The sequence below is a fragment of the Egretta garzetta genome, unplaced genomic scaffold (genome assembly GCF_000687185.1).
Source record: "Egretta garzetta isolate BGI_Z169 unplaced genomic scaffold, ASM68718v1 scaffold618, whole genome shotgun sequence".
Classification (NCBI taxonomy): domain Eukaryota; kingdom Metazoa; phylum Chordata; class Aves; order Pelecaniformes; family Ardeidae; genus Egretta; species Egretta garzetta.
Window position 1 is genome coordinate 301,439 of NW_009260623.1, and position 16,909 is coordinate 318,347.

Genomic DNA, 16,909 nt, shown 5'->3' on the forward strand with positions numbered 1-16,909 from the left:
CCCCTCCCCGAGCAGCCCGCGGATGAGAACACTCGGCTGCCCAAGGGTGATGGCACCAAGAAGGGGATCTCGGTGGAGCACATCTACCAGAAGAAGACGCAGCTGGAGCACATCCTGCTCCGGCCCGACACCTACATCGGCTCCGTGGAGCTGGTCACCCAGGTGCGGGGGGAGGCCCGGGGCGAGGGAGGGTCGTGGAGCTAAGCCCCCTGAACATCTCGGTGCAGGCGAGAAGTCCTTAACATCTGTTTATAAAGCACAAAACACCTGCTCTACAAACTGATGGCACAGAAGAGGAGGCGTACCCGGGAACTTACCTATTTCTTGCCTTCTTTCCAGCAAATGTGGGTTTTTGATGAAGACGTGGGCCTTAACTGCAGAGACGTGACATTTGTGCCTGGCTTATACAAAATCTTTGACGAGATTCTAGGTAAGGTGACCTACCTGCTGAGTCAATGATTGCCAAGTTATTAATGGGTGCTGAATGGCTAAGAAACTGGAACGAAATGTAAGAACTTATCAAGTGCACTTTGATCTAGTTGCCTTGTTGACCAATTAACTTTTTATGGCCTAATTTGATGGATGGTGTTTGCAGAGCACGTTGTTTGTTGATTGTGCTTGGAAACATTGGACGCTAATGCCCTTCCGTTAGCGCTAGGAAGTAGTAAGCCATTCATGGGCTGATGGTGCACTCTTACAAACCCAATTTCATTCAGCCCAAAATGCTCCCTTTTATGTTAACTCTTTGCAACTTGCAAAATATTTGCATACCAGGATGATTATCAGTAACATTGTATTAAATTTTCACGTTCATTCTACTGAAGATACTTTATGGCTAATAGTTTTGTCTTGATTGAGAATGTAATGTAACAACGATAATCTTTCTGTTCTAGTCAATGCTGCAGACAACAAGCAGAGGGATAAAAGCATGTCATGCATTAAAGTTACAATTGATGTGTAAGTTTTATTTCTTTTGTGTTCCTTGCCTTCCCAACTCGAGTGCGTTAGATTTTCTCACTCGGATGCTGCTCTGCTAAGCCGGTGTAGTTTTGGAGGGCTCTGAGAGTTAGACCAAATGTAATTAACCAGTTGTGAAAGCCTTTTTAGTCCCCTGGTCTCTTACAGAGTGCTGACTGGTGAGATGACTGGTTTGTTGTTGTTGTTGTCTGTTGTGGCCATTTTCCTCTTTTCCTCTCAACCTTTTTATTCTGTCACTGAGCACAGATAGAGGATTTTTACGTGTGGTGTTCCATTTCATAGACAGTGTCCGCAGATCTGAGAATTTTTTTGTTGACTTGTCCTCCCTCTGCTGGCTGATTCTGCACTTGCTGAACAGAGTTTTGCTCTTGATGAAATGGTGGCCTTTCCCCAGAGCTTTGGTGTAATTCTTGTTTCACAGCTCAGTCTTTTGCAGCCTTAAAAACACACTTCTTTTCCCCCCCCAGAGAGAATAACACGATCAGTGTGTGGAACAATGGGAAAGGTATTCCAGTTGTTGAACACAAAGTGGAGAAGGTCTATGTGCCTGCTCTTATCTTTGGACAGCTACTAACATCCAGCAACTACGATGACAATGAGAAGAAAGTCACGGGTAGGGAAACCTCTCAAATATGCGCTAAAACTTTTGAGCAGCCTGATAAAGTTTAAATGTGTCAAATGTCCATTCGAGAGAAGTCTCCATGCTCTATTTTATAGTAATAATGGTAGAAACATGGAGAACAGGAAAAATTCTCTTTGAACGCTAATCCCAGTTAAACATGGGTTTGCAGTCGCGTACGGAGTTTGTAGGATATTGTTGCTTATTGACAGTTGTACTTTGTGCTGAAGTGGCTGAAATCCTGTGAGTCTGGAGTTCTTTTAGAAGGTTTTGAACAAAGATAATAGCACAAGTCTGTTTTCCTTCTAATTTCAGGTGGGCGAAATGGTTATGGAGCCAAACTATGCAACATATTTAGCACAAAATTTACTGTGGAAACTGCATGTCGTGAATACAAAAAGTTATTCAAGCAGGTACAAACGCTTCTCATTTCAGCAAGGTTATACCTGAGATCTTCAAATATGACCTTAAGTTATTGTTTCAAAACTCTAGGTATAACTTGCATTCAGTGCACCGCAATTAGAATAAATTTGGCCCACAGTTACTGTATCACCAAACATAATTCAAACAAATAACAAAATAAGCAGACATAATCAGAGTCTAGTTTTTAGCCAGTGGGGTTTTTTTTCATTTGGAAGTATTTAAAACTCGTAAATCAGCTTACTGCTTTCAAAAACTGAGCTAGTTGCTTGTTGTGTGTTAGACTTGCAACTCACAAAACCTCCTTTTCTCAGACCTGGACAGACAACATGGGAAAGGCTGGTGAAATGAAACTGAAATATTTCGATGGAGAAGATTACACCTGTGTCACTTTCCAACCTGATCTGTCAAAATTCAAAATGAAAACTCTTGATAAAGACATTGTAGCACTAATGTCTCGAAGAGCCTATGATATTGCTGGATCCACAAAGGATGTCAAAGTTTTCCTAAATGGACAGAGGCTGCCTGTAAGTGAGCATTTAAAAGAAACAGTGGTATCTGTATTTCTCATGCCATTTAAACAGTTAGATTTTGTTGAAGCAATTGATGTCATTACACATAGTAAAGGGAAAATTTGCATGAGTGATTCTCTACCCACTTTTCGGGAGGATTTGAATGAAGTATTTATAGGAGCTGTTATAAACGAGTTCTCTGCTTTCATCTGCATGCAGGTGAAAGGATTCCGCAGTTATGTGGATCTCTATCTGAAGGACAAAGTAGATGAAACTGGTAATGCGCTTAAGGTTATCCATGAGGAAGTAAATTCTCGATGGGAAGTATGTTTGACTTTAAGTGAAAAAGGCTTCCAGCAAGTTAGCTTTGTCAACAGCATTGCCACTACAAAGGTAACTCTCCTTTCGTTTATTTAGTCAAGCTAATGCCATATTCTTGCATCATTAATATTCTTAGCTATTTTCAAATGTATGTATGTTAGTGAAAAATACTTAGTTGCTTAATGTTTCGAAGGGTTTGCTTAAAGTTTTAAATAGATGTGCATACTTCGGGTTTTTTTCACTGGAATCACCACTGGGTCTTTGGTCCCATTTTCCCGTAGGGTGGCAGGCACGTTGATTATGTAGCTGACCAGCTCGTGACTAAACTCATCGATGTTGTGAAAAAGAAGAACAAAAATGGAGTTGGAGTGAAGCCTTTCCAGGTACAATGTCAGAATTTCCCTAGAGGGAAACACGATTCTAGCATTATTGCAAGTTGTAACTACAGCTTAACTCATTACTACATTAATAATACATATTTCCATTGTACAGACAATATATATCAAATTGCTAATTATAGAAGTCTCATGTTCAGTTTAAGCCAACTAACAATCTTCTCTTTGTCTGGCTGATGTGTTTTGCAATCAGAACACTGTAAGTCCATGTAGATGCACTAAAACTCCGTTGCTGTTAGATAATACCTATTTAGGCTGAGCGCTACTGATTCCTTGACATCCCAAATCATAGAACAGTGCTCATGAATGTTCATGAGCTGTCCTTAATTCTTCCAAGACACCTAGGAAAATTCAAAACCATACAGCGATAACTGAGTTTTTTCCTCACTGTGTGATTCCGACAGGCGAACGTCAGAATGCAGCGCTGTTACAGAGGGGAGCCTGTATAACGTGTGATGCTTCTTGTATTTAACTATAGGTGAAGAACCACATGTGGCTTTTCGTGAATGCCTTAATTGAAAACCCAACCTTTGACTCTCAGACTAAGGAGAACATGACCCTGCAGGCAAAGAACTTTGGCTCAACCTGTAAACTGAGTGAAAAATTTATTAAGGGTGTAAGTATTGATATACACGGATAATCAAGATGCCTGTAAAACTGCATCTTGTGTTTAATGTGGCAAACACATACTTTTGAAGTAACGTCATGAACTAAAGAAAAAGTATGTAACTTGAAATTCCATCATTGTTAAGGCTCTTCCCACAATTGTTTGGGGTTGTTTTTTGTATTGCAGGCAGTTGGCTGTGGCATTGTTGAAAGTATCCTAAACTGGGTAAAATTTAAAGCTCAGAGCCAGCTGAATAAGAAATGCTCCGCTGTGAAACACACTAAGATTAAGGGTGTTCCAAAGCTGGATGATGCCAATGATGCTGGTAAGTGGTTTACATCCTTTGTAACCAATTCATTCAAAAACAGTCGGAACTTGTTCGTTAGACAAATGAAAGAATTGTCTCCTGAGGAAAAATGACAAAACCCATAATTACAGTTTATCCCCATTTTACAGTCCCATTTACTATGTTTCTCCCCATTTACTATGTGCAGTGCCACAAACCCTGTATGTGTTAGAAGATATTTATTCTCATTCAGTTTGTGAGTATGCAGGCTTTGATTTCACTTCTTAATTAGAAAATTGACTTGTGTTGTTTGTTTTTTGGGTTTGTTTTTTTTTTTTTAGGCAGCAAGAATTCTTTAGATTGTACACTTATCCTGACAGAGGGAGACTCAGCCAAAACACTGGCTGTCTCTGGTCTAGGAGTGGTTGGTAGAGACAAATATGGAGTATTTCCCCTTCGTGGGAAAATACTCAACGTCAGAGAAGCTTCTCATAAGCAGGTTAGTTGGAAAATCGGCATAATCTATATGTTAGAAGGCGTGGTACGGTTTGCGTAACGCAATAAGTTTTAACCGAGTCAGTACAGCTGAACACCTGGAACACTGTAACTCATAGGAGCAGTGTCTTAAACACCCGAGTCTCATCTGCCTTGCTGGTTAACTGGGAATATCGGTTAAGTCCTGTTTGGTGTTTGCCTGAAGGGATGGTGTTTATGCTGTGGACTAGAAAATGCTTGGAAGGATCTAGAATAATTTAAGCATTAGACTTCAGTTTAGAAATGATAAGTTTCTAAACGGCAAAAAACCACTAAGAGAAAGCTCAGTCAATGTTATACTTATGGATAATTTTAGACTTTCTTGAGCTACATTTCAAGTCAGAAAGACAAGGTTTTATTCTGTGTGATCTTTTCCAGATTATGGAAAATGCTGAAATCAACAACATCATCAAGATTGTGGGTTTACAATACAAAAAGAACTATGAAGATGAAGAATCTTTAAAGAGTCTTCGCTATGGAAAGATTATGATTATGACAGATCAGGTTAGGTTCACTAAAACTGAATATTGGGAGAGGAAAAAAACCCCAATGCCTGAATACAGAGGAAAGAAGAAAATACTACCTTTCTCCCACTGCCATTGTTGTCCCTAATTCTCTGTATTCCTTTCTTTTTATCACTCTAATTTTAATGGGTCATAATGTCTTTTCAGCCACAAAACAAAACAGATAAAGTAGAGGGAGGGAGTCGCATCACCAAATGGCTAAATACTGTCTTTTCAGTCTGCTGATTCAAGGTCCTTGACCAGTCCTTGATACCTTTTTTCAGCAAGAATGTGCCTTTTCTGTTTCTTTTAATTTTCAGTAGTTAAACAACGTGTGGTCACCTTTTTAGAAGTGAAAGTTAATAGGGTCAGTTAGCTGGATTTATAGAATCATTTGCTATTAAGCTAACAACTGTCAGTTCCACCATGTCCCTGATTAAATGTGTCTGTCTTTTCTTTTTAAATCAGGATCAAGATGGATCACATATCAAAGGTTTGCTGATTAACTTCATCCATCACAACTGGCCATCTCTTCTGAAACACAACTTTTTGGAGGAATTTATTACTCCCATCATAAAGGTAAGGTTTGGGTGATGGTTAGGTGGATGAGTAAGGACCCGTTGGTCCAAATCTGCCTCTCATTTCACAGTTAAAATATTTGTTCATTGTAGGCCTCTAAAAACAAAGAAGAAATTGCATTCTACAGCATTCCTGAATTTGAAGAATGGAAACACAGTACACAGAACTACAATTCATGGAAAGTCAAGTACTATAAAGGTTTGTAGAAAAGTTAATATGGTGAAATTAAATGATCCAAGTAAGAGCATTCACGTTTAAATTTGGAGCTAGCCCTGCTTTTGCAGAAAGAGTTTGGACCAGGAGACCTCCAAGTCTCTTCCCAGATATTCTGATACAAATACACGCGACACAAAATATAAAAGTAAGGAAACAATAACCTCTAACTGGATAAAATCTCCATAAAATCTCTCAAAATGGAACTACAGTTTTGTAGGTAACAGTTCTTTCTGCCCTCTTAGGGAATTATGCTCAGTTTTACGTGCTGTTTTCCACAGCACAGTAAGCTAAGGACTTCAGAATTGCTTAATACCAGTAAGAAAGTTGCCAACTGCAGAACAATGGCTGGATGATAAGGAATCATTTCCAATTTGCAGTTAATTATTTCAGATATCTACAGGAGTTACAGACAAAATCCAAAAGTACAACATGCAGCTGCTCACTTCTCTGTAACTCTTGTGATCTTTGTGGTACCTTACATCTCATTTTAAAGTAACGTAAGTTTTCAGTAAGTCACCTTCACGCCGTACGTTTATATGATGCATTGCAGAAACCAGGCATAGCAAAATATTTCTTTGAACTGCAACTTAATTTAAGCAAGAAGTTACTAGGATTAACTGGTACTGTCTCTGCAGGTTTGGGTACCAGCACATCGAAGGAGGCTAAAGAATACTTTGCAGATATGGCTAAACATCGCATTAGCTTCAAATATTCTGGGCCTGAAGATGATGCTGCGATCACCCTGGTAACTAACACTTGATTTAATTGCTGACTTACTACCTTTGGTATTCTACTGCTTAAAGTGCTGTGTATTTTCTCTTAAAATGCTCTTAAAGGCCTTTAGGCTTGAGACAATCTCTTTGTTACCAAGGCTACGGCTTCAGTCTAACCAGCAGAAGCAAATCCGTCCACGGACCTCAGGCCAAGAGTACCCTTTTAATGATGGTTTTTAAATATAGCTCAGAACAAACTAATCACTACAAACCAAAGACATTTTCAGACACAATAGTAAATACTCCTTTAACGTTTTTCTGCAAGTTCTGCCGCAGTCTTCTCCCAAGTCAGACAGCTCCTTTCTCCCCCAGATTTTCTTCTTGCAAAATGCTTCACCAGTGGATTAACACAGTCCTCACTTCCGTGAACTTCTTCACCTTCAGTAGCCATTGACTCTGAAGTTTTCAGAGCTATTGAGCAATGCCAAAAAAAAGAGTTTTGCCCCAAAATACAAATTTCCCCCCAAATCCGCTTTAGTTTCCTGTTATTATGTTAAAAATCCATACATTTAAGCCTACCTACCATGTCTCCTGGTAGAAATTAAGCTTTTAATATATTTAGCTACAAGAATCTTTTATTGCACTTCTTGGGCTATCAAGTCAGCCTGTTTGCATGTTATTCTCCCGGGTAAGCTCTTCCTGTATTCCTTTTTCTCAAGTGATCCAATTGGGCACACCACAGAATGCCCTAGAATTGAGTTACTTTTCGTTTTGTAATATACAGGCCTTTAGCAAGAAGAAGGTAGAAGAGCGAAAGGAGTGGCTGACTAATTTCATGGAGGATAGAAGACAACGGAAGCTGCATGGTCGGCCAGAGGTAAAAGGTTTATGTGTATGAAGGAAACTGGTTTCCTCTCGCTCCCTGGGGCTGTTCTCAGTCATGCCAGAGCTGTGCGCACAGCTCAGAGTCAGTGAGTCAGTCACTGGATTGCAGGACAATTAAAATGTTTCAGGATTTTGCAGAGCAGCGTCCTCTCTCATCTTATCAATGTAGTTTCGTTGTAAATTGTCCAACAGTTAGTTTCATGTTTAACTCTTATCTTTCAAATTACTTTATCAGTAGGCAACGGTAACTTGAGCAGGACTGTATGAACACTTCATTTCTCAAAAAAATGGGCTGCATCATGAGAAGTGATGTTTCACTTTGCCATGCGAAGAACGTCAGCACTTGAGCTGTGATTTTAGCTAGTCTAAGGAGGAGCTTCCATTTCAGTGAAATGAGCCAAGTATCAGCTAAGAAATCGATTAGACCTTGTTAAAATTAAGGCAATCTTGCACCTGTTTTTCTTAGGAATACCTATATGGGAAAAATACTAACTACCTGACATACAACGACTTCATCAACAAGGAGTTAGTCCTGTTCTCAAACTCGGATAATGAAAGATCGATCCCGTCACTGGTTGATGGTAAGTTATTTCAAGATGGTGATTCCTCAAAGTGCATTCCCCGGAACTTAATAAACGGGTGTAACTTAATAAACGGGTGTTTGCATGTCGTATCATCAGAATCAGGGTAACCTGCTGAGCTTTCAAGGTCAGTGTTCTGAAGTCCATTTTCTGCTGTCCAAGCTTTTTAATCTTTGGATTAAATGTCTTGTCTGTTTTGTAGTACGTTACTGCAAGTACCTCACCTGGTGTAGAATCTCTAGGTGTGTAGAGTTCTTAGTCTCTAGAGAGCAGAAGCAAAGTGAAACACATCGCGCGTTCTAATCACAGGGTCTTGTCTTTTTTTTTTATACAGGTTTGAAGCCAGGTCAAAGAAAAGTTCTTTTCACGTGTTTCAAACGAAATGATAAGCGGGAGGTGAAGGTTGCTCAGCTGGCTGGTTCTGTAGCTGAGATGTCCTCATACCATCATGGTGAGGTAAGAACCTGGTCTGGTTGTGCAAAACACTTTTTAAATTAAGGGAAAAAAAGCCCTTCTGTTGACTTGACAGTTAAGACGCCTCTAAAGCAGGATTAGAAGCTTAAGTATAAACGCCAAAGCAAAGTGGCTGTATATCCACTATTAATTCTTCAATATAAATTTAATCTAAGATTGGTCAGTCTGCCTGTCCTACCTAGACTTTATGGGGAAAAACTGCTTTATTTGCGATAGATTTAGGCAGATGTTAATAGCCTTTCTACCTGGGTAAGGAGAAGTTAACCACTAAAACAAGCTTCCCTTGTGAGATTGATAGAATCTTTCATTGGAGATTTCAAGAACAGGTAGATGGCAATATATTGTGGGTTACTGAAATATCTCTGGTCATCTAAGCTGGAGGGTCTTGGGACGCACTTCCAGTGAGTTTCTTCTAGTATTTTATTAACTGAATTCATCCTCTACATCACTTCTGTTCTTGGTGTGAATTTTGCCTTTAACTTTTGTCTCTTCAGTGAAGAACTACTGCATTTTTAACTTTGAACCTTCCTTTATTGCAGGCATCGCTGATGATGACTATTATTAATTTAGCTCAGAACTTTGTGGGCAGTAACAACCTCAACTTGCTACAGCCTATTGGTCAGTTCGGCACAAGGCTGCATGGTGGGAAAGACTCTGCCAGCCCTCGATACATATTTACAATGCTCAGGTCAGCATTAAAGGTTTCTTACTGTCTTAAATATTCTTAGCATGTTACAGGACTCAATTTTACAGCAATTGAAATGAAAAATGAGTTTACTTTTTCCCTTTAAAACCTTGGACTACTTGCATACTCAGAGTAGCAACGATTGAAGTGACATTTGGGTGCTAGATTCAGATAGGTAAACGTGGTTATCACCCAGGGATCGGAAAGGCATAGCAGAGAATATGAAAATGGGAGTGAAAACAAGGGGAGAAAGTCGGGTAGCATAATAAAAAATGAACTTGAGTTGGGAGAGTGAAGTTTGGTATTTGAAAGTACAGCGCTGTAGTCTCTGACCCAATGGTCACTCAGGTTGAACTTGGTTAAATCTGTTACTTGAGCAAGGTATAAATAACTGGAGCCTTCCCAGATATTAAACATCTAATTTACGTGCTTAAAGTACGAGCTTGGGGTCCCATATAGTCAGTGGAACCTGTAGAGATGGGGGAGATTGCTGAAGATGCATCTCTCTTTTGACTGTTACTCTAGAAGCCTAGGTTCCTCGCATAGACACCCTGGCTGTATGGCTAAGGTTGGTTGGTAGTAATAAACCTGATTTATGTGGTTTGTTTGTTATCTGGGGGGTTCTTTTTGCATGGTGGTCACTGTTCTGTAACAAGAATTTGGGCTTAAATTCTCTTTTCCGTTCTAGCCCACTAGCACGGTTGCTGTTCCCCCCAATGGATGACAATATCCTGCGGTTCCTATATGATGACAATCAACGTGTGGAGCCAGAATGGTATATGCCCATCATTCCAATGGTGCTGATAAATGGGGCCGAAGGGATTGGTACCGGCTGGTCCTGTAAGATCCCCAACTTTGATATCAGGGAAGTTGTGAATAATATAATTCGCCTGATGAATGGAGAAGAGCCATTGCCAATGGTAAATAATACGTTAAAAAAAAGTCTCTCTCATTAGTTTATTCAGCGCGTGTCAGAGCATTTCATGCAAGTGCTTAAAACCAGAAGCATCAACACAAAGCTGAAGCCAGCGTTCTTTTCTGCTTAGCTTCCTAGTTACAAGAATTTCAAAGGCACAATAGATGAGCTGGGACCTAATCAGTACGTGATAAGTGGCGAAGTGTCTATCCTTGATTCTACAACCATTGAGATCACCGAGCTGCCTGTCAGGACATGGACACAGGTAATAAACAGTGAGTTTGCCCAAGGAATGTATAGTTTGCCCTGTGAAGCAAAAAGCGATTAGCGGGTTTTGGAGCTTTTCGTTTCCATGGGTCTGACTTTGATTCTCTTCTCAGACTTATAAAGAACAAGTTCTGGAGCCAATGTTAAATGGGACTGAGAAGACGCCTCCATTAATCACAGACTATAAAGAATATCACACAGACACGACGGTGAAGTTTATAGTGAAGATGACTGAAGAAAAACTAGCTGAAGCTAAAGCAGTGGGGCTGCATAAGGTCTTCAAACTCCAAACAAGCTTAACATGCAACTCCATGGTATGTAATAGATTTCATGGAAGAAAGTTCTTGGTCTAACTCAAAGACGGTGTGGACAGCTGCTGCAGTAACCTATTCACTTCGATTTTTCTGCTGTTACTGGTTTTAAATCAGCTTTCTAAAAATACCATCAAAAGGTCAACAGAGTGGCTTGGGAATGGGCCCAGGGGGGTATGGATTTGCCTGAGAGGAGTCAAAGTGATCTGAAATCACACAGTTCACCAGAGACCTTTGTTGTGACAACGGTGCTGCCATTGAATGTCTGCATCCTGACAATGTGTGATGCGGGATGCAAGGTGTTTATTCTACAGACAGCTTTAAGATTCAATAACCTTAACCCTACCATGGGTTTTCAAGAACTTTGAAATTCTAAAATTGTCTCTGCTGCTGTGCTTGCAAAGGGAAGTTGTTTCTCAAACAGCACTGAGGCTGGTTAATAATTCAATCTCACTATCACACCTGTGTTATAGGTAAATTTCAGTGGGTTTGGAAATCAGTTTTATCATCATAATGCCTGTGTTCTTTCATCCAGGTTCTTTTTGACCATGTTGGCTTTCTCAAGAAGTATGACTCTCCCCAGGATATTCTTAAAGAGTTCTTCGAACTCAGGCTCCGATATTACAGTTTGAGAAAAGAATGGCTTATTGGAATGCTAGGCGCCGAGTCTGCAAAACTGAGCAACCAGGCTCGTTTCATCCTGGAGAAAATAGATGGCAAAATCGTGATCGGTATGTGTTGTTCTTGGTTACTTGGTTTACGAAACTGAGAAGAACGAGGTGCTCCCTTGAGTTCTGTCAGCACCCCCTCAGCCTCGGACTGGCTCATAACAAGCCACACCAGTGCTTATCTTTCTGTTCCAGTAACATACAAGAGGAAAATGCTTCACAGAGTAGCCTTGGTCTATAGAGCATTGTGCACATCTTAGTTAAAATGGGACACTCATACAGCTTTCCTACAGTGTGTTTGACACTATTTTGAGAGTAGAAATTTTTTTAATAGTTCAGCAATAATTCCTATCTATTTGACTCGGTAGGAAAAAGTTAAGCACTGATGGGGTTAGAAAGGGGTAGTGTTTTCTGCTGAAATGCATGCTGCTTAAGAACCCGTATCTCTCTGTGTTGTCTTTGTCAACCTCTGCAAAAATATTCCAAATCACATTCTTAGTGGGTTGGGGTTTCAAACTTAGAAGATACTCTACTCAAGTCAGCAGCATCTGAGAATCATGAGCTGGAGAAAGAAACAGATCTTTGTTCCCAGCATTCAAATTTTTCAATCAACTTATCCACCTCAGCCTAAAAGGCGGTCTGTATTTCACTTGCATTCATGGAGGATGCAGCTAGACGAAGTGTCGTAAGATGCTTTGTGGTTTGTGTCTGAAAGCAGCCCAATAATCCCAACAGCCTGTGCCTGTTTGACTTGACTCAGGAAGAGAAATAATTCCCTTGAAATGCATTTTCTTGGGCTTTCATAATAAGCAGTTCCAAGGCTGACAGAGCTGGTTTCATTTGTGTTTGTGTCTCATGGTTGATTGCTTCTGATATCTTAAAAAGGAACAAATTCCAGCTGAAGCATTTCCATTGGTTGGGGGACTTATGGCATAAATTTCCCAGGTGAAGTCTAATGAGGTGCAATCTATACCAAAGCCTCTGAGTGCTGTCGGATGGGGGAGGAGGTTCCTCCATCATGAAACCTTTTTGATGCCATCAGACCTTTCTTCCCAAGTTCAAAAACTACTTCGGGCAGGGGGAATGCATAGATGGAAATTAAGAAAAATATTTACAGGTATAGGAGCCATGCTGACCTGGATAAATCACCTGCTAAGTAGGAACTTCTAGGCGTTATTTCAGGCTCTTCCACATGTCCAACCTCTGATGAGGAAAAGCTATTTTGGAGCCCAGTAGGATGCTGAGCTGCTAGAACCATGGGATCCAAAATTTAAAGTTCATCTGTCCTTCCTAACGGTGATTGGTAGTGGTCACTAACTGACAATCCTGAAATGTCTGTTTACAGAAAACAAACCCAAGAAAGAGTTGATTCAAGTTCTTATCCAGAGAGGGTATGAATCTGATCCCGTGAAGGCTTGGAAGGAATCGCAAAACAAGGTAATGTTTCAGTCATCCTCTCTAAATAAATCTGAGATGGCCCCTATCTCTGAAGCTTCATAGCTCGTAGGAAGAAGCCCAAGTTGCTTTTCAGTTTGAAGGATTCAAGAACTTGCATGTCTGGGACATCTGTGATAGGAAACATAAACCAAGCAAAAACTCAGTCTCTTGTTCAGAAGGCACTGAGACCTATCACTCAGTTTTGAGTCTGTCGCGTCGAGTCGTCCTGCCACAGCAATTTCTGCTGTTCCTTAAAGGTATCCTTCTGCCTCTGGGATGCAGTTGTGGCAGGGCTGTGAGGAAGATGGTGGTTTTAAGTAGCCTGAGGCAAGAATCTGGACTATCAAGACGGAGAGGCCAAACAGAATAGAGCGAAAGAGATTTGGGGAGTTGTTTTTGCAGATGGGTTCCTCTGTGCAATAGAATCATAGAATCACTTTGGTTGGAAAAGACCTTTGCAATAGCAGCTGAGGCTTTAAGAACCTTAACTTCATCCGTTTCTGAATTGTTCTAGAAGAGTCTAGGACACCATGAGGACATGGAGTACCTGTGAAGCAGTCCAGGTTTGATCAGTAGCCCTGCCCTTGTATGTCAGTATATTTGTTGACAACATTTGTTTTAATTCCACATTCAGGAAGAAGATGAGGAGGAGGAGGAGAATGAGAAAGAATCAGATGCACCTACTGGACCAGATTTCAACTATCTGCTGAACATGCCCCTTTGGTATCTGACTAAAGAGAAGAAAGACGAGCTCTGTAAGCAGAGGGATACCAAAGTACGTTCCTTCCTTCTAAAAACTTTATTATATAATGGGTTTTTTTTTTTAATGGATTAAAATATGTGAGTAATGATTATCACCTGTGATTCCCTTTAGGAAAAGGAGCTGGAAAACCTTAAGTCCAAGAGTCCCTCTGATCTGTGGAAGGAAGACCTTGCTGTCTTTGTTGAAGAACTTGATGTACGTTGGTGTTCAGTGCAGATGACTGACCCTTGTAGTCTTATCTGCCAGCTCTTTATTGACTTTTTTGTCATAATGAGGAAGCTAAAAACAGTAACTCCTATGCCTTGCACTCATTGAGGAGACTGAAAGCTTTCTTCACCTTCCTAGCTTGGATAGGAGTATCACTGCTCTGGGCCAGGGAGTCAAAGCACCAAGGTGGCCGTTGGAAGGTCAATTACCAGTCCAAATAGTGAAGAGGAGTTTTAGGAAGGCTTGAGAGAAAACTAGTGCTAGCATATAGTCTGAGGAGATGTAGATCAAAGGGCTTTTTAGACACTGAAAAGGTGAGGGAGGAGCTGGACTTTACTGAACAGAGCCCAAACTGTGGGCAGGTGGCTGTGCACCATCTCACCTGGTCACTGCCTGTGTCTCTTCTTACCCCTCAAGTAACCAAACTACAGCTCTGACTTCAATCGGTGCTTGAAAATGTGCAAATCTGTTGCAGGGTGGGAAGCTTCGTTTAAACTGATGGTAGGAAATCTATCAGCAAGTATGGAGTGCATTACTGCAAGGGCCGTGATGAGAGGGGGGGGTTCAGTAGTACATTATTTGGCATTCTCATGGTTGTATTATTTTATGCTCGCCTCCGCAGGCAGTAGAAGCCAAGCAACTTCAGGATGAGATGGCAGGGTTCACTGGTAAACCCTTAAAGGCAAAAGGAGCAAAAACGAAGGTGAAGAAGATGCAACTGACGGAAGTAATGCCATCACCTCACGGCGTAAGGGTTGTTCCTCGGATAACTGCAGAGATGAAGGCCGAGGCAGAGAAGAGAACTAAAAAGAAAATAAAGGTAAAAATGAACATTCTGAATGTTTAAATCTCTCTTTACAACCTCTTCAATACAGTCCTAAATAAACACAAGTTCTTGTTAGCTGAACTTGTCCCGATGAAGCAGCTATTCAGGCAGAGGGACAGGATCTCAGGACATGGGGACACTGGAAATGGATGTTGCTCAGTCTAGAGGAGAACAGGTTCACTAAGGTATCAGGAGATGGCTTAGAGGGAAATCTTTTGGCAAGAGCATATATCGCAATGTCAGAGATGGGTTGGTAGCTTAAAAATGAAAAGACTGATGCTGGTAAGGTTGTTCTAGGTGTCTTGGGGATTTTATAAATCCTCTAGCAGGCAGGAAGTACAGGTAGTAAATTCACTCCTCTAGAACAGTCTTTGCATTTCTAGTGGTGCTTTCAGCCCACTCCATGCCATCGTTCTCGATATCAAGGAGATAAGGAAGATTTAACTCTCTTTATAGGGCTAGCTGAAATCATGCCATTCAGCCATTTGCATCGCAGAAATTTAAAACATCCCCTCACCTGTTTTGACCTGTGACCCAGCCATATTGCTCCTTTCCTACAGATGGTTCCATCAAACAGATTTTCCAAATAACTTGCACTGTTGTTTTTAACCAACCCCGTTCAGTTCTCCATCCTCAACACACCCTAGAGCTGTCCCATCAGCACACAAAGGCGGCACCAGAGCGCGCTCAGGAGTGGGGACAAAGTTCCTGTTTTTGTTAATGTTGGATTTTGTGGTTTAAGTCACCTGATCTGGGGACAGAGCAGATCTGATTTGCTTGGCTGTAATTGATTCTACATGCAGTTTGTTTCACAAACTTGGATTTCTCGTATTGCTTCCTTACATCTCAAATAAGCAGCTCCTTTCTGCATTACTCTGTGTGCCTCTTCTAATGGCCTGAGCTGACTCGCTATTGCATGTCTGCTTGTATCTTCAGAGTGAGAAAAATGAATGTGGTGAGAATCAAGAAGAAACTACATCAGGAGACAAAGAGTCGTCAGGCCTTAGGCAGAGATTAGCCAAGAAGCTTAATACTGAGCGAGGTAAATGCTTTTATGTATTATTCCATCAATGGAAAGTGAGGGAAAGGGTTGTCAATCTGGTTATCTGACCTCTTCCTGAAGGTGATGAGTAACATCTAGGATCAGTATTTTTGGAAAAGCGAGGTGAGAGAGAACGTGATCCTGGGAAACAGTCAAGCGGGAGAGCTTGCTTATTTCTCTTCGATGTTTAAGCCAGAATTCTCTGAATTTAGTGATGGGGTTTCCAAGTTGAGCTAGAACTGCTGAGCCTGAAGCACACATGGAAGTTTGCCGGTTCATCCTGCCTCCCCAATATTTTTCAGGTGCTAAGAGACAGGCCACTCTACCATTTAAGCCATTAAAGAAAATGAAGAAACGAAACCCTTGGTCTGACTCGGGGTCCGATTCAGATTCTGATTTTGAAGCGCTTCCTCAAAGGGAGAGAGTGGTTCGCAAAGCAGCAGGTGAGTGATCACCCAAGAGCAGAAGAGGGGCGGTCTGCGGAGGAAAAAATCAAAGAGGCTATTTAGAGAGCTCACAGAGTCTGAGATCTCGGTCAGAAATAATTTTTAAGAGGCTTATTTATTTTTACTGTATATAACAACTAAATACTTCTACCATTTGAGCCGATTTTCACAATGCTTCTCAAGGAAAAGCAGAAGTGGGCAACTTAGAGAAATAAGGTTATTGGTTTTAATTACACAACTGCCTTGGCAAATCGAATGTGTTGTTGGTAAGCGAGCCCAGAATACGCTTGTGATTTGGAGTCTTCTCGCTGGCAGTCTCAATATCTGCTTGTTTTTATTCAGCTCTGTCATGTTTAATAACTGCAGCTGAAATATTGAAAAAGAAACGGAGCTGCGTATTGCCAAGTGTGTACAATAATACATCTGTGTCGTTTCATCAGCCAAAGTCAAGACCGTAATCAGTTCGGACTCGGATGCAGATCTCTCCAGCTCAGATGAGGATCCTGAATTTCAGGGCAACAGTGAAGGCAACACTGAATCGGATGCAAACTCAGAAGAAAAACCTGCTCCCAAGCCCCGAGCCGTTCCAAAGTGCGTATTTCTCCCCATAGTCACTGGAAATGAACTGTGCTTCTAGTGATAATGCTATATAGAAATTAACAGCTCTATTTAGTGCGTCGTAAGCTGAAAAAATCCTTGGGGTTTTGTATTGTAGGGA

At 41.0% G+C, this 16,909-nt stretch overlaps 1 protein-coding gene across 1 annotated transcript in view; it reads left to right on the forward strand.

Annotated features, from left to right (window-relative positions):
* TOP2A (DNA topoisomerase II alpha) overlaps nucleotides 1-16,909 on the forward strand; it is a 21,568-nt gene that overhangs the window by 1,865 nt on the left and 2,794 nt on the right. The window contains exons 2-31 of the mRNA XM_035900908.1: nucleotides 16-162; nucleotides 340-430; nucleotides 894-957; nucleotides 1,446-1,591; nucleotides 1,913-2,010; nucleotides 2,332-2,544; nucleotides 2,749-2,922; nucleotides 3,132-3,233; nucleotides 3,724-3,861; nucleotides 4,039-4,177; nucleotides 4,480-4,637; nucleotides 5,051-5,176; nucleotides 5,644-5,754; nucleotides 5,847-5,952; nucleotides 6,606-6,715; nucleotides 7,468-7,560; nucleotides 8,035-8,149; nucleotides 8,484-8,605; nucleotides 9,163-9,311; nucleotides 9,997-10,228; nucleotides 10,355-10,489; nucleotides 10,605-10,805; nucleotides 11,338-11,533; nucleotides 12,816-12,907; nucleotides 13,542-13,682; nucleotides 13,782-13,865; nucleotides 14,500-14,697; nucleotides 15,640-15,745; nucleotides 16,048-16,188; nucleotides 16,632-16,783. Of these exons, the coding sequence (XP_035756801.1) occupies nucleotides 16-162; nucleotides 340-430; nucleotides 894-957; nucleotides 1,446-1,591; nucleotides 1,913-2,010; nucleotides 2,332-2,544; nucleotides 2,749-2,922; nucleotides 3,132-3,233; nucleotides 3,724-3,861; nucleotides 4,039-4,177; nucleotides 4,480-4,637; nucleotides 5,051-5,176; nucleotides 5,644-5,754; nucleotides 5,847-5,952; nucleotides 6,606-6,715; nucleotides 7,468-7,560; nucleotides 8,035-8,149; nucleotides 8,484-8,605; nucleotides 9,163-9,311; nucleotides 9,997-10,228; nucleotides 10,355-10,489; nucleotides 10,605-10,805; nucleotides 11,338-11,533; nucleotides 12,816-12,907; nucleotides 13,542-13,682; nucleotides 13,782-13,865; nucleotides 14,500-14,697; nucleotides 15,640-15,745; nucleotides 16,048-16,188; nucleotides 16,632-16,783 (4,080 nt within the window). The remainder of the gene's footprint in view (nucleotides 1-15; nucleotides 163-339; nucleotides 431-893; nucleotides 958-1,445; nucleotides 1,592-1,912; nucleotides 2,011-2,331; nucleotides 2,545-2,748; nucleotides 2,923-3,131; nucleotides 3,234-3,723; nucleotides 3,862-4,038; nucleotides 4,178-4,479; nucleotides 4,638-5,050; nucleotides 5,177-5,643; nucleotides 5,755-5,846; nucleotides 5,953-6,605; nucleotides 6,716-7,467; nucleotides 7,561-8,034; nucleotides 8,150-8,483; nucleotides 8,606-9,162; nucleotides 9,312-9,996; nucleotides 10,229-10,354; nucleotides 10,490-10,604; nucleotides 10,806-11,337; nucleotides 11,534-12,815; nucleotides 12,908-13,541; nucleotides 13,683-13,781; nucleotides 13,866-14,499; nucleotides 14,698-15,639; nucleotides 15,746-16,047; nucleotides 16,189-16,631; nucleotides 16,784-16,909) is intronic.